Here is a 17,174-nt window from a genome sequence, read left to right on the forward strand (position 1 = left end):
GTTTCAAAAAGTGAAGGAAAATTGGAATGCAGAGTAAGGAAATCGAGATTGCAATCTAAAGAAAAAAAGGTTAATGTTCAGATAAAATTGGTAGTTGGTATTTGTTATATTATGAGAGAATTATTAAATTGAGTAAAATTGCCAAAAGATGAATTAAATACTCTGCCAAAATGTATTTATTAGAAAATCTGAATTTAATAATGAATGTATACAGAAACGTGTTTTACGTAAAAAGTTTACAACCTGACGGCTAAATGCAAAATATTGCATTTAGATATTGCAAAGTATGCGAGGACAATGTGCGTAACAGGAGGTATACTTTAGTGAAGGATTTCCTAAGAGCAGCTAGCTCATGTTTAAAATTAAATTTGGTTAATTAATTTACATAAAATTGAAATTCGACAATGAATGTATACAGAAATGTGTTTTAAGTCAAACAATTTGCAGCTTGACAGCTAAATGCAAATCTAAAATTATGCATGTTAAAATATTCCTTATTGGGTACATAGGTCTGGTTAAATTTTTAAACATTGCAAAGCGTGTGAGAAGAGCTAATGAAGGATTTTCTAAGGACAAGTACCTCATGTTTGTATCATTCAATGGGAAAACCATGGAAAACAACCATGCAGCCAGCGCATTCGCCTGGAATATGAACGCGAGTAGAGTAAAACTCCCAATATTCAGCGGTCTTAACCATTTGATCACTGGATAGAGCTCATTTTATTCGACAGATTTACAGCTGTTACGTGAAACATAACCTGCTTTCTGAGTGTGTGTTAAAAATAATTCATGTAATTTTCGTTCAATTTATATTTTTATGCATATATTTTACGGAAAAATTCTGATATATACTAAATTATTGTAAATTACTTGACTCAAAAAATATACTGAGTGTACAGAAGATAAAGATTCGCACATGCCGAAAATGACAAATAATAAAGATTTGCATATGCCGAAAATGACAAATATTAAATATATATATATTTACAAAAAATTGTCACCAGTTAAAAAAGTAAATGTTTCAATTATATTATTTAAAATGTATTTGAAAATGAAGGATTTTTCATTCATAAACTCTGTGCAGATTTATTTGCGCAGATGACCCCACCTGGGCATACACAAAGCCAACACTTCTGGCTTAACTCCAGGATAATTTTTAATCTAAAATAAAATGATTAATGTATTAAATTTAACCCAACAGCTTACAAGATAATTTAACGAACAGGTAGGCTCTGATTCGTACAAGTCGGCGGAAACAAGCTTAATGGCTAGAAGCACTCAACGCCAATAAATCAAATCGTTAGTAATTCAAAATAGCAACGTTGCCTTCGAGCAGTCATAACACATTCTAAAATTATCTTCCCCAAACCTTCCCTTAATTAACGCTTCTTTCTATCTCATTTGAATGTAACGTAATTTTGGAAGAAGATAGTGATATTGTGATATCGCAGCCCGTGATTCATGTAAAGTACATTTCTCTGCATCGTATTGTACGTACTGATTATATATTACTAGTATTTTCGTTTTACTGAAATTTTGCATCACTTCAGTGTATTTTGAATTAATTATATTATGTATTTTTATGTGTTTATTGTCTTGTTTATTTCGCATTTTCACTCACAACAGTCACTGACACTTTTAACAAGTATATAAAGGGTGTCCCAAAATTAACGCAAGATTTGAATTTGGCGCCATTTTTGCATTAAGTTGTTGGCAACGCTGAAAAAAGAACAGTTTGAAAGCCGAGAGTTTAGGGTTAGTGAAAATGGAGCGTTATATGATACAACAACGTGTCTTCATTATTGAACAATATTTTAAAAGTAATGAAAGTTTGGCGGCCGCAGTTCGAAAATTTTATACAAAATATGGTAAACGTCGTCAATTGTGAAAAGATTAAGTGAAAAATTCGTGGAGTCTGGATTAGTTGGAGACGCTAAACACACCGGTCGTCCAAAACCAAGCCGTTCAAATGTCAATATTGAAGCAGTGCCTGAGAATATTGGTGAAAATCCAGGAACATCAATTCGGCGACGTGGACAAGAATTGCAAATTTCAAGAAGCTCTCTTCAGCGTATACTCACAAGAGATCCGTGTCTTCATTCTTACAAAATTCAATTAACACAACAACCGAAGCCTAATGACCATGAACAGAGAAGACAGTTTGTGGAATGGATTATTAATCATCAAAAAGTGGATGCTGGTTTTTCGAGCAAAATAAGCCTAAGCGATGAAGCACATTTTCACCTCGATGGCTTTGTTAATCGCCAAAATTGTCGTGTTTGGGGTTCGGAGAACCCACGTGTGATTAGCGAAAAACAAATGCACCCACAACGTGTCACTGTTTGGTGCAGATTTTGGGCAGGAGGCATCATCGGACCATACATTTTTGAGAATGAGGCTGGTCAAGCAGCAACTGTTAAAGGTTCTCGACATCGCGACGTGATAACACAGTTCTTTCTGCCGAAATTGGATGGCATCGATGTGGCCAATATGTGGTTTCAACAAGACAGCGCCACATGCCATACAGCCAACGAAATAATTCAATTACTGCATGAAACATTTCCTGATCGCGTAATCTCTCGTTTCGGTGATCAGAATTTGCCTGCTAGAAGATCATGTGATTTAACACCATTAGATTTCTTCTCATGGGGTTATTTGAAGTCAAAGGTCTATGTCAACAATCCCACAACCACACGTGCATTACAAGAAGAAATTAAACGCTGCATCAACGAAATTCAGCAACAATTATGCAGAAAGGTCATGAAAAATTTCGACGAAAGTGTGCGTATGTGCCAGCAAAGCCGTGGAGGCCATTTGCCCGATGTGTGATTCCATAAATAACCCTATCCTATGTACTTTATGATTCACTTAAAAAATAAATATCTAAAGACTAATAACTTTCTTTTATATTGAATTCAAATCTTGCGTTAATTTTGGGACACTCTTTATTTGTTTGATTCTTGCATTGTCATACCTCTCCACTGTTAGTTGTTTGACTTGTCCTTGAGCCTTGTGACGTACGGTTGCCATCATCTTCACTTTTGACCTTCTCACTCAATTTCAGGCATTTCTAAAGCAACAGAACCACGGTATCACTATTTTGACACAGACACACACACAAAAGTGTGTAATTAAGATTAATGTTGCATTTTTTATTTAAAAAAAATGAGCCCTCTTTAAATGCAACCATTAATGGTTTTAGAGGATTTTATATATAGTGGTTTTCAAAAGGTGATGTTCACTATCAATGTTTGTTTATGTTCTCAAATATACGGGTCCCTTTTAGAAAGTGACCTCTTAGACATGTTAATAGAATATTCGCTATAATTATGTTCCAATAGCGTCGTTTTTTGAAGTAGTTAAAACAACTAATTGATCTAATTTCACAAATAACTGAAATTTACATATAGCAAGGTAATCTAAATTGTAGCAATGTGCAAATGTATTAATATACCGGTTAATCATCTTGACCGCACATGGCACTTCCGCCAATTGGAAAATGTTTCTATACACAATGTTACACCAACATTTCGTTACAAATGAAGGAAAAGTTAACTTATTACTATATCTGTCTATTAAGTTTAACAAGGACAAATGAACACAAAGCGATTATTTTTCAGTTATATATATATAAAAATTCTGATGTGTACACCACATGACTTCCTTGTACGGAATATTAAATTATACGCATTTTTTCTTGCATTTCATTTAAACTTATTGGATTAAATTAAATCTACTTCGCCGACAGAGCATAAACCAGAATAGAATAAATGCATTCTTTAAAATTCACTTTTTGTTTACCATAGCGACACTCTGGCGCTAGGTTCACTTAACAGTATTATATTTCGTTCATATTATAACTCAGAATGCACAAAATTTATATCATTTAAAGAATTATCTAGTCGTTGCCACATGTTCTATTCAAATACTATAAAAAAGCTAGAACGATGTATAAGGCTGCTATCACACGTCGGTTTGTTTCGGAAGAACAACTGTTTGGAACAATTTTTCTGCTTTGTCACAACAGCCAATCAACACAGATCGCTTTGGGGTTAACGCAGGGGAAACTGGTTCCCCATTACAAACAAGGTGATAGCATTCGAAGCTGATAGCTGATTGGTTGAAAACGAACAACCTGCAATTTTTTTGGAAAGGAAGGAAAAAGTCGCGCGTCTTCCTTTCAATAGTAAACCAGGCAGAAAAATTGTCCGAAACATTTGTTCGTGTGAAACAAACGCCGTGTGATATGGGCCTAAAAGAAATTAAGCAAACAAAACAAAAAAGAAACAGTTTTTCAAAGACGATTGAGTATTTCTCATTCAATAAATTCAGTTCTCCCTTCGCGACAAAGCAAAAATACATAAAAACTCAAAATATCTGTATTAAAAATTACGAAGTAAATCTTAAACACTTATTAAAAAATTCCAGAAAGGATTAAGCATGATTTAATTCGCAATAATAAATGAAAGCGTTATCTTTGTTGTTGCGAAGCTAAGTTTCTCTAGAGTGGCAACAAATTCATTAACCTGCTGTTTCAAATGTAAACAAGCAATGGCCGCCATCAAAAAAATTATTAGGCTTAGCGGCACTTAAAAAACTTTAAAATTGTTGATAATTCTAAAAATATCGCCTACAGATTTGCTAAAGGCATAAAAACCTTAACCGGAAGATAAGAACAACATAATTCAATCATTTTTAAAGCAAAAAATGCACAATTTACAAACATATAAGAGTAAAGAAACTAACATCACTGATCCGGGTAACAGAGTGGATATATGTATAAATATATTTATATACGTTTGGTGCGGCGGATTGCAACCAAAATACGAGGTGCACATCTACATGTTATAGCAGTGCTATATACAAAATTTCAACGTTCTGAGGCTACTCGTTTTTGAGTTATGCTAGGTACGTACGTACGTACGCTTGTTCGTACAGAAGCCACGAAAAATTCTCTTCAGAATTCATTTTAAAGCAGTTTTATAATTTTTTTGGAGGAAAAGAGTATTTTATTCTGTCCTACACGTACAGATATCACGCAAAAACATCGTTAAATTGCATTCGATAGCGGTCAAAATGGATATTTTCGTTGAAATATGCTGCCTGAAACTTTTCGCAATTACAATACTTCCTTTTTACTTCGTACAAGGAAGTAAAAAAAGGATCAGTTTCAAATGCGCAATATTATGCCTCTCCCCAAAAAATTTTTTAAAAATTTCGTATAACAAACATTTTATGGATAACGAAAAATGTATTTTATTTAAAACGTTTTGGTATTTGGAACGTAAAAGAAAATACGAAATTCACTATCAAGGGCATCGAAAGATGTATACATTTTTTTTACACTTATATCAGCTAGTTATAAGGAAATTGAGCTTTAAAGTGTGTTATATATTTGCAATATTTTGATATTTTAAAGGAACATTAAGGTATTTTTCATTCTTTACAAGTAGCATAAACATTGTACTAAATATCATCGTACTAAAAATCTATATTTAGTAGCTTAAAATTTTATAAAACAAATTCATAATCAAAATTGTTGCAAGTTATCCAAAAATTAATGTGATTTTTGTGTAAATGCCACTAAACTATACGTTAAGCCTATCCAACAAGGAATGTTTCTTTTACGCGGAAGTGTTCCGCTTTTCGATTTGTGTGGAACTGTCATGGGTGGAAATACCACCAAACACACCCGCTTTGGAAACCAAAAGAACAGATGACGTATCTGGGTTCGCTTTAGCTTTAGGGTCATTCTTTAGCTTTCAAAACGTCTTATTGAGATTTCAGTTTTATAAGATTTGTTAGAAAATCAGAAGGTTTTAAAGAATTATATAGTTGGGGAGGAATCTGGAAGCTTTCAGATTTTACATTACGCCCAAAGGGACGTTTTGTGTGTTACCTTTATTTACTGAATATCATGTTCTTCGCACTTAAACCATAAAATTCGATTCAACAGCAATATCACAAAATAATAATATTAAAATGAGCATATCTTTACAACTTCCGATACGCAATCTCTCGCGTACTTTTTTTTTTTTTTTTTTTTTTTTTGTCCGAAGTGGCTTTGTCCGTTTTGTCTATTTTTCCCTTTTGCGATTTTGCTTTTGTTCACTATAAACGTCCGTTTCACTTTTCAAACTGTTGCCAGTAAATGCTAAAGTCCTGCATTATATTTCAAGAAGAAATTAAATAATGAAAAACCTGCAGAAATGCATGTGTATTTCTCGCATTGTGATAAAACAACGTTACATAGCCATCGAATTTTGAATGACATAATCCAACTGCGAATATGGCCATGTGGGAACCCAAATTTGGAATTTGTTTTATGATCGATTTCATATTTTGTAAATCTTTAACGAATTTTTGATTAACAAACTCAAGGATTTCAAAGCGAGCCGTGGCAACGTTGTACAGAAAGCACATTTTTATCTCCAGCGCGTGAGTTTGCGTATCGGAAATTCTAACGATATGCTCCATTTAAAACTAGTTTGCGATATTGCTCTTGAACTGAATTTTATGGTTTAAGTGCGAAGAACGTGATATTTAATATATAAAGGTAACAGACAAATATAAAAAAAACGACGTAATTTTAATGATATCTGAAACCTTTCAGGCTTTTACTTTTTTTAAATAAATTTCTTCCATCCAAAAAGCGTTTCGAAATTCATCAGATTTTTTTTTTTTTCCGGCAGTGTTGCCACTGCTCGCTTTGAAATCGTTTAGTTTGGTCAATCAAAAATTCGCATAAGTGTTACAAAATATGAAATCGTTTATAAAACAAATTCCAAATTAGGGCTTCCAAATGCCCATATTCAGCGGAGGATTGCGTCATTCAAAATTCGATGGCTCTATGTACCGTTGTTTTATCAGAACGCGAGAAACATGCATACATTTATGCAGATACTTCATTATTTAATTTCTTTCAGTATAATACAAGCTGTAATAGTTGGTGGAAACAATTTAGAAAGTGATTCGCCATTTATATCGAATCAACGCAAAATGCCGAACGAAATTAATAGCCCTCCTGGGCTAAGGTCCTTTGGGCTAATAATATGAGACGATATTTTAGCTCACAAAATTATATGTTAAATTGGTAATGTAGTTGTGGCATGCTAAACTAAACTTTAGTACGCATAAAACATAAGTTTAGACTAATTTTTAAGGTCAAATGTATGTTAAATGTAGTTCATTTTTTCACAATACTTTTTTAAATATATGTAAATCACAATAAACAGTGATAAATTTCTACACTTAAATTCTTTTTTGCGTTAAAATACCACAAATAAAGATTTTAATGTGAGTCGTAAAATAATTTGCATTATGGAAATATTAAATAAAATTAAGCAAGTCCTACATCTTCAGAATATATGCACAAAGGCCTTACGCATCAACCTAACTAGAAATTAATTAATGCTAGTAATAAATTTCATAATAGACTATATCAAAACAAATTTCTCTTCTCTTATTTCTGTGTTTCAATGAGCACTAGGAATGAATTAATCAGATTATTCTAAGATTTTGTAATGACTATTATAAAAGCACTATTATGGATCACCACCATTATTGTGCAGCGTTAATCTCTATATATAATAAAAGAAAGAGTCTGTCTGTGTGTGTGTGTCTTTCGTTCGCACTGCGCGTAAGCTAATAGACCCACGGCTACGGAATTTCGTACATAGGTGCATCTAGACAAGAGCCAGTGCACCTCCAAGCGATTTTTTCGAAATTCGAATTCGAATTTTTTTTTTTTTTTTTTTTTTTTTTTTTTTTTTAATTTTATGTTTTGTGACGAAATCGCGTCATTTTGAGACATAATGGGCTATAGGAAAGCGAGATTTTACTCTACACACTCCATTTTCACATCGTCATGAAACGTAGGCACTTAGCTATTTTACGAACTTAAAATAAATTTCGTGTTTCAGTAAATCGATTCAATACGAATTTATTTAACAAAGGGAGCTTAACATCTTTTCAACGGGATTTTTTCTAAAAAATTTTATTTTTAAAATGTACAGTTTATTTTTCTTTGATTTTTTTTACACGTTAAACTTTCATCCTTGTGACTGCCTTACAAAAAGAATTTTCGAAAAATGATAATATTTTGTATTTAAAAAAAAAAAATTTTAATGAAGCTTCCGAGTACACTTCTCACATCTCACATCTTTAAAAATGTGATTTTGGCAACAATTTTCCTGTCTTATTGTTTATACATTTTTGATGAAATCGCATCATTTTGAATAGTTTCATTCTTTTAGAGATATGGGTTTGGCAACAATTTTTCATCGTATTTCTTATGTCACTGCTTTTAAGAGATTGGCATATTTCATTGTCATTTATACATATATATAATACATTTTTTTAATTATTTTTTTTATTTTATTTTTTATTTTTTTTATTCTTTTTTTTTGGGGGGGGGGATAAAGTTGTTCTGTAGAGTAAAATTCTGCGCGGAATTTTATGTTCTTTGAGTTGCTTTCATGTTATTTTTTGCTTATTTCACTGTTTGTAAGATATTGAAAAGTTTTGCATGATTTTTTTTTCTTCAACGGAAAGTTGGTTAATTTTTTTTATTAGGATAATTAATATTTGTATTAAGGAATATAGCTTATTTCATTGGAATTTTTTCCTCTTGAAAATATAAGATAAAATATCATTCATTATACTTATCAGAATCAGCTTATCAGCTTTTCAGAATTTTTTGTTTTTGTATTCTTTTATGTTATTTAATACTCATTTCACTGTTTTTAAGATATTGAAAAGTTTTGAGTGATTTTTTTAGGAAACAAAGTTTTTAACCTTCTTTATACCATTTGAGTTCTTAAGATTTTGCAAAGGGAAGTTGGTTAATTTTTTTATTAGGATAATTAATATTTGTATTAAGGAATATAGCTTATTTCATTGGAATTTTTTCCTCTTGAAAATATAAGATAAAATATCATTCATTATACTTATCAGAATCAGCTTATCAGCTTTTCAGAATTTTTTGTTTTTGTATTCTTTTATGTTATTTAATGCTCATTTCACTGTTTTTAAGATATTGAAAAGTTTTGAGTGATTTTTTTAGGAAACAAAGTTTTTAACCTTCTTTATACCATTTGAGTTCTTAAGATTTTGCAAAGGGAAGTTGGTTAATTTTTTTATTAGGATAATTAATATTTGTATTAAGGAATATAGCTTATTTCATTGGAATTTTTCCCTCTTGAAAATATAAGATAAAATATCATTCATTATACTTATCAGAATCAGCTTATCAGCTTTTCAGAATTTTTTGTTTTTGTATTCTTTTATGTTATTTAATACTCATTTCACTGTTTTTAAGATATTGAAAAGTTTTGAGTGATTTTTTTAGGAAACAAAGTTTTTAACCTTCTTTATGCCATTTGAGTTCTTAAGATTTTGCAAAGGGAAGTTGGTTAATTTATTTATTAGGATAATTAATATTTGTATTAAGGGATATTGCTTATTTCATTGTAATTTTGTTATACGTAATAACTTTTTTTTTTATGAAGTTGTTCTTCAGAGTAAAATTCGATGCAGTTTTTAAATTTGACGTTTGATATTCCCTTCAGCCATTTTTCCGGTACATTTAAAAGCCAGACGAAGGCTGACAGCGAAGCTGCTGGTTACTTATAAAAGAATGAAAATATTTTAAACCGGTATTTATATACTATATATATATTGGTATGTATACTCATGTGTTCCATAAGCCAGAAGACTTATTAATTTCGTTTTGGCATATTGCGTTGATTGGCTATAAACAGCGAAACACTTTTAAATTGCTGCCACCAAATATTATCGCTCTGTGTCATATTTAAAGAAATTAAATAATGAAGAATCTGCATAAATGTATATATGTTTCTCGCATTGTGAAAAAAACAACTGTACGTAGAGCCATTCAATTTTGAATAACGTAATTCACCACCGGATATATGCATCGAGAACCCCTAATTTGGAATTTTTTTATTAATTATTTTATTTATTATTTTTCATATTTTGCAACACTTAAACGAATTTTCGATTAACAAACTCAACGATTTCAAATCGAGCAATGGCACCACTGTACTGGGAAAAAAGAAAAAGAAAAGTACATTTTTGTCTCCAGCGCGTGAGTCTCTGTATAGGAAATTCTAAAGATATGCTCACTGTAAAATTATTTTGCGATATTGCTGTGGAATTTAATTTTATGGTTTAAGTGCGAAGAACATGATATTTAATAAATAAAGGTAACACGTAGATCGTTAAAATACGACTTTTTGGGCGCAATGTAAAATCTGAAAGCTTTCAGATTTTTTTTCCTTTTTATTTATTTATTTTTTAGGGAAAAATTTTAAATTCTGTTTTCTTACAGTCTGCACAACAGAATTTTTGTTCTCAAGAGCTGATAAGTTTATCATTAAATTATTCACATTGTTTTGGAGGCGGGGACAATTGCGAACATGTCTTAGTAGCATTACATTCACCTAAACCCTCATGGCTATTGTAATTATGTTCCAGTTCCAAATATGTCTTTCTGGAACTTAAACTGGGAATTTTATCAAATGCACTTTGTAAGCCCCCTTCCCCTCCTTGGCCTTTACTGCTTGGTGCATTCTGGTGAATAACCGATCACGAATATTAACAGTTGGAACAGAAGTTGACTTCAGACCCCCCCTTTTTTTTTTCTCGGCAATCCTTGCAAGCATTTTCATATCCTCATAATCAGATTTACCGAATGAAATGCTTGATATTCAAGCATTATTTTTTTTTCCACAGTATCCGCTGTTTGACATCTGTGTAGCCCGTTCTTTCGTTAAACTAACTGTTTCTATGTGAAACTCGATGAAATCCCATGTTGTTTGTTTCTTATTATGTATGATACACGGGACTATAAGTAGCGAAGACACAGGACATCATTTTTTTCCCAATATTCTCCGGTTGCAGCCAAACATTTTCTAAACATAAATTCAATTTAAAAGTGTATTCGGTTATAATTTTCATGTAAAAGAAACCTCTTCGTTTAAATCTAAGTAAAGAATTTAAGCTTTCAAATGAACAGCTGTGGGCAGTAGGCGAGCTGCTGAAGCCATGACGTCACATAGCTTTCGGTGTCCTTCGTAAGAGGATTTGTATCGGCATCGTTTCCCTGAAAGGCCCCCTTCTCATTCTTTAGTCTCACACAACCCTTCTCATTCTTTAGTGCCTGCGGATATGGCATCTCCATTTATCCCTACCATCATGCTCCTACTCGACAGGCAATTATCGCTTGCTGGGCATGTGAACGGGACACATTGGAAGAACCGGTTTCCACCACTGATCTGTTCTGCTCCTTTTGAAAGCGGCTTAGCCATTAAGAGCGTTCCTTAAGCGGAAGTGAATGCTCAAATGCGAATGTTTATTTTAGCAACAGATGAGGAAGGAGTATAGAAAGGAAATACGTCAATGCAATGGAGAAACAGATCGACTGTGATTTTACATTTGTGTGGATTATTAAGAATTTTAGCATGTGCCATTATCGTGAACTGGAACATGTCCGATTCTATGTCGACAGCCCATGCTTTGTTGCCAACTCTTTGCCCGGAAAAAAATGGCGCCTTCTATTATATCCAAAAGGTTATGAACCAGATTCAGAGCACGTAAGTATTTGTCTCTGTAGAAGAGATGACATCCCAGAAGACTGCAAGTTGAGTTGCAGCTTTCAATTCTTTGATCGCAATGGAAAAGAAATTTTCTCAGAGATTTCTGATCCTGCAAAAATAATTTCATTTCTAAAAGAACACCCGGATCGGGGATACGGCTTTCCCAGATTCATTGAAAGAAGTGTACTTTTAAAGTCCGTTATTTGCGATATACTAATTATAAAATGTAGTTTGAAACCAGTTCCTGATAATAATGAAGAAGAGATACACCTTTCACTTTCGTACAAAACTGAACTGTTCACGGACGTTTTATTGCGTGCCCGGGGTGCAGAATTCAAAGTGCATAAAGCTATATTGTGGGCGAGGTGGCCTCAACTGGCAAAAAAACTCGATGAACAAAAATCTTCCGAACAGGATTTTGATATCGAATCCAGCGTTCTGGAAGCCATGATCGATTATGTTTACACTGGAAAATTCAATTTAATCGGATATGTGTTCAACTTCGAGGAGGTCTATATGACTGCAGCAAAATACGGACTCCGCATTCTCGGCCCTACACCTGGTAACATAAAAACATGTGAAACTCGCCTTTATACAAGAAAACTTTCCTTTGTGTGGTCAATAGATAATTTCTCCAGCCTTCCCGTTAACACAGAGTTGCATCACGAATTTAAGACGAATATCCCGGAATTTAGTAAATGGAGTTTAAGGTTACGCGTCTGCGAAAAAAAGGAAACTGATCAGATCTTTGATGTTTTCGTTTACAATAAACCTGAGCCTCAACTTGCGCCGATTTTTGTGAGATCCAAAGTATCCTTCGATGACGATAATTCTTCTGAAAATGAACATTTCTTTAAAACTGATGAAAACTGGAAATGTGCTCAGTTTTCGAGGAATATATCTTCGAATCCAGAGGATATCTTGTTATTGAAATGCGAATTTAAATTATCTGATGGCAGTGCTTATTCTAAGATTCTGGAATCTTCTTGCATCTTTGCAACTTCTCTCGGAGATAGTAACTTAAAGAGAAGCCTTCGAAATCTTTACGAAAATGGAACATTATCCGACGTTACTGTAGTTGCTAAATCGAGAAGATTTTCCGTGCATAAATTTATTCTGTGTTCTCAGTCATCGGTGTTTTGCAGAATGTTCGAAACCGAAATGACAGAATCGCGAAACGACCAGGTGGAGATTCCTGATGTGGATTCTGATATTATGCATCAAATGCTTCTTTTTCTGTACACTGGAAATGTGGAAGAACTATCCGAAGAAACAGTTATTCAGCTTTATGGAGTAGCTGAAAAGTATGATGTTTCTGCTCTCAAAAATGTGTGCAAACTCAGTGTTACTGTCGCAAATGTGCTCAAAATTCTCCAGTTAGCTATTATGCATCACGTTGATAATTTGTACCAAAGTGCTTTGGAATTTTTTTCTGATCATCTGCAGGAAATTTATTCAACCGATGAATGGAAAGAGAGGTCCGACAACAATTTTTGTGTGAAAATTCTGCAAGATGTGATAGCTCGAAATAAACCCACAAAATGATTCATGTGCAATTTTACAGCAGGCTTCCTCAGCAAATGTGAAGGTTAAAATTCCGTAAAATATGTAAGTTTTTTTGTGATTATTGTAAACAAATTTGATAGTCATAATTTTTAAAATAGGTTTTTATGATTTCTGTCTTTAATCATGTGATTTAATGCTTCAAGTGGTAAAATTTACTCTCGAACTCGCGTCAGTAAAATTTATTTTATTTTATTCAGTTTGAAAAATATAAATGCAAACAAGTTTATTATCCTGTTATTCTGGTTTATGATTTTCTTTCATAATCATGAGTTTCTTAATTTTCAGTAGCATGTGTTAAGCATGCGGTTGCACTTTTAATAAAATAGAAAGTTTAGTTATAATACAATGTTCTTGAATTTTAATAAAATGGCTGTTTCACTAATTCAGTTTGTTATGTAATTTTCAACGTTATTTAATCATTCTGTTTCGCTTCTTGGCGTTTTAATTCCATACTCCCATTTTCTCTTGCATTGATGATTTCATTGTGTTATATAAATGTTCTTTTTGTTATTTTTGAAACATTCGTTGGAAACTTTAAAGAAGAAACTTTTGAACCGCATAATAAATAAAAATATTGCCATCAGAATAAATGATATGCCTATATGAAGCTTAATTTAAATATGAGAGATCTCAATTTAAATTTAGATGTCTATCTTCTGAACTTGCACGCCATGTAAGTTGTTCATGTCAGTCTCTATAGAAGTGGTGTGTATTTAATTATGGCAACGCACACTAGGGATATCTGCCTAAGGGGAGGGATGCCTTCGTGGAGGACTTTCTATGGGAAACTGGCTCGTATACACGTTACACACGGGGAAAACCACGAAAAACACCCATGCAGCCAGCCCGTTCGCGGGATTTGTACCTCGGACCGAACTACCAGCGTTCAGCGACTTTACCTCTTGGCCACTGGTGGGCTTCTCTATAGAGGAAAAAGTGGAGGTATTTCATTACTACTTTTAAAAGTACTTGATGCCTGAGCAAACAAGATGCGAAGATAAATTAGTACAGTATTGAAATCTCATAAAAAATTTAATGTTATACCCACTCGCAAAAATTAGCAACACATAACCACTTTTAGCAATTTTGTTTTAATATGAGAAATTAACTGCTAAATCAACAAGCTCAACTTTCTTAAAAGTAAGTATGTTGATGGTAAAATTATTGTTTGCAAATTTAAAGAAGTTTAATTTTGTATTATTTTATGCTAAAAGCTGTCGTTGAAATAATATAATTCGTATTGAAAATTAGCTTTTTCTATTTACTATGCAACATGAAATATTCAGAATATGCAATTAGAGTTCATGATCTTAGGGAGTAAGTACGCCGTGGACGAATTCCATGTAATACAGGCCTAACTATTTACGTCTTTTTAATATATATTACAGATAATTTTACATGAAATAGACTTATGTAATGATATAGATTTAATTCTATATTATAAACATAGTTAATATCATTTTAATACAATGCTGGAATGTGAAAGTTCTGTTATCTGATTCTTGATAAAAAGGAAAAATGTTCCATTCCTAAGTTAAATACAGGGAAGATTTCAATTTTCTAATAGAATATGTTACTGAAAATATAGTAGAATGGAGAATGAAAATATCTATTAACTAATTACTGCTGTTATTTTTTAAAGTTTCATTTTTTAATTTTATTACTACTATTGTGTACTTCATTAATTTTTTAAAATCTTTTCAATTCATAGTTTTATTATTTTAATTTTAGATTTATTGATGAATTCCTGTCCATAAATTTCCTGCAAATTTGCCAGACAGAGTTTAAAACAAAAAAATAATTACCTGTATCTGATATAATCAAAACGAAATAAAAGTTACAGTTTAATGTTTATTTCAAATATTGTTTATTTAATTAAAATGTATTAGGAATAAAATGTTTAATTCCAATATATTAGGCATGAAATATTCAATTCCAATATATTAGGCATGAAATATTCAATTCCAATATATTAAGAATGATATAAATAATTAATAATTAATAATTTAAATACAGGGTGTTTATAAAGTCCCGGACCCATTTTGATGTTTAATAACTCATAAAATAATGAAACTATAAACAAACTTATGGCATTTATTGATGGAATAACTTATATATTTTCTTTTTCAGATTTGAATATCTTTACTTTTGTAAATATCGTCTGCGCGTGTGGTTAATTTCAGATAATTTCATTTTCCAGTCTAAATATCTGTACTTTTCTAAATATTGTCTGCTTATTAATTGCATTTTTCTCTCTTTTGTTTTTGGCAACTATCTGAAAACCCCCATGAATACCGTGAGGCATAAAGGGATTCCATTGGGCCTTTCTTTTTTACAGAAAAGAAGGTCTCATCATTCGTATACTTAGACATGTTGGAAAACTTCGTATTTCCACATCTAGAAGAGCTTCAGCCACATGTCTTTTAGAAATAAGATGGTGCACCACTTCATCGGGGTACCATCTTTGAATGACCATTTTACAGGAAGATGGATTGGGCGAGGAGGTCCAATTCCTTGGCCACCCAGATCACCTGATGTAACGCCGCTGGACTTTTTCCTTTGGGGATTTGTAAAGGACAACGTTTACAGGAGGAGAGTTTCGAATATTGATGACCTAAAAGCCAGAATTACAACCGCAATAGCCTTTGTGGATGCCGACATGCTTGCCGATACCTGGTGTGAAATTGAATATCGACTTGATATTCTCCGTGCGACGAAGGGGGCACACGTGGAACTTCTTTGACAAGGGTCATGAAACGTTTTAAGTCTATCTAACCTTTTATGTTATTAATTTTAATCTATCTTTATTATTTTATGAGTTATTAAACATCAAAATGTGTCCCGGACTTTATAAACACCCTGTATTTTATTTTTTTAAATTTTTCACTGGACGGTGTATTTATAACAAAACGTTCAATCTTCTCTTGATATAGAAAATACATGAACCTTTACAATAATATTTAAATTTTTGAGTTCACTGAAACACTTTTACGAATTGTTGATTAAGATCATATCTATTCATTGTTAAATATTTGAATGTATATTCAGTAAATAATCTTAATTTTTAGAGCCAGGTTAAAGGTTGAATACTGGCATTGTTAATGTCGGTATTGGTAAAATCAGCTACTCGACTTTTTGTTTCATTTATCGTGTTATGAATACCACTCATAGACATTACAGAAATTTATGAAAAGGTGTACTTTCAGTTTCATGGGAGAGGTAGAGAACATTCAACTCAGATAATTCATAGGAATAATGTTAAATATAATTAATGAAATTAACGAGAAAATTGGAATTAGAGGATTGAAATTTCTCCGAGTTCACAAAGCTTCTAAATTATTGTTATTAGTATCAAGCATTTCACATAATACAGTCTCAAATGATTTCACATTTTTCAGCGCATAATATGTTTGGGGGAAAGAAAAAATTGGTTTTCAATAAGGTATTTCTACCACCTTCTTAGCATTCCTTCGTAGTGTGGTAGTCCGCACGCTGGGCGCGTATTCCAGCGGTGCGTGGTTCGATTCCCGGCGAGGCATTGCTCATTTTTCACCTCTCTTGCTTCAAAATAACCTAATGTCTCTACAGTGGCGCCCGAACTAAAAGGGTGGGGAATGATGATCCTTCACACCCAGGATTTGGCGGTTGTGTTCCCTAAAAACCCAGTCGCCCTTTAAAAGGGGAGTATATAAGATCACGGCGGCGGTCAAATGACTTCCCATCTCGTATTGAATTTCTTCCGGTTTCTTTGCATGCCTTCGTAGCGTAGTGATCAGCACGCTGGGGGGCGCATATACCAGAGGCCCATGGTTCGATTCCCGGCGAAGGCATTGCTCATTTTTCAATTCTCCAGCATTTAAATAATGTAATATCTCTACAACCATGAAAAGAATATGAGTGCAACTTTAGTGATATTTGAATAGTGAGTATCTTTCATGACGGCCCTAACTGATACAATATTTAAGCGTGGCATCCAACGGAATATACCAGAAT

General features: G+C 32.7%; 1 protein-coding gene across 2 annotated transcripts in view; it reads left to right on the forward strand.

Moving 5' to 3' along the window:
• Nucleotides 1-17,174, forward strand: part of LOC118187775 (speckle-type POZ protein B-like) — a 108,321-nt gene that overhangs the window by 15,724 nt on the left and 75,423 nt on the right. The window contains exon 1 of one of the 2 annotated variants that reach the window (XM_085821600.1): nt 11,290-13,223. The exons of the other annotated variant lie outside the window; for it this stretch is intronic. Within the exon in view, the coding sequence (XP_085677726.1) occupies nt 11,424-13,160 (1,737 nt within the window). The 5' untranslated portion in view covers nt 11,290-11,423 and the 3' untranslated portion in view covers nt 13,161-13,223. Of the gene's footprint in view, nt 1-11,289; nt 13,224-17,174 lie in introns of those variants that run through there. 2 annotated transcript variants of the gene reach the window in all.

This window comes from Stegodyphus dumicola, chromosome 8 (genome assembly GCF_044657685.1).
Source record: "Stegodyphus dumicola isolate Sdum_Otavi_A_Nest chromosome 8, ASM4465768v1".
Classification (NCBI taxonomy): domain Eukaryota; kingdom Metazoa; phylum Arthropoda; class Arachnida; order Araneae; family Eresidae; genus Stegodyphus; species Stegodyphus dumicola.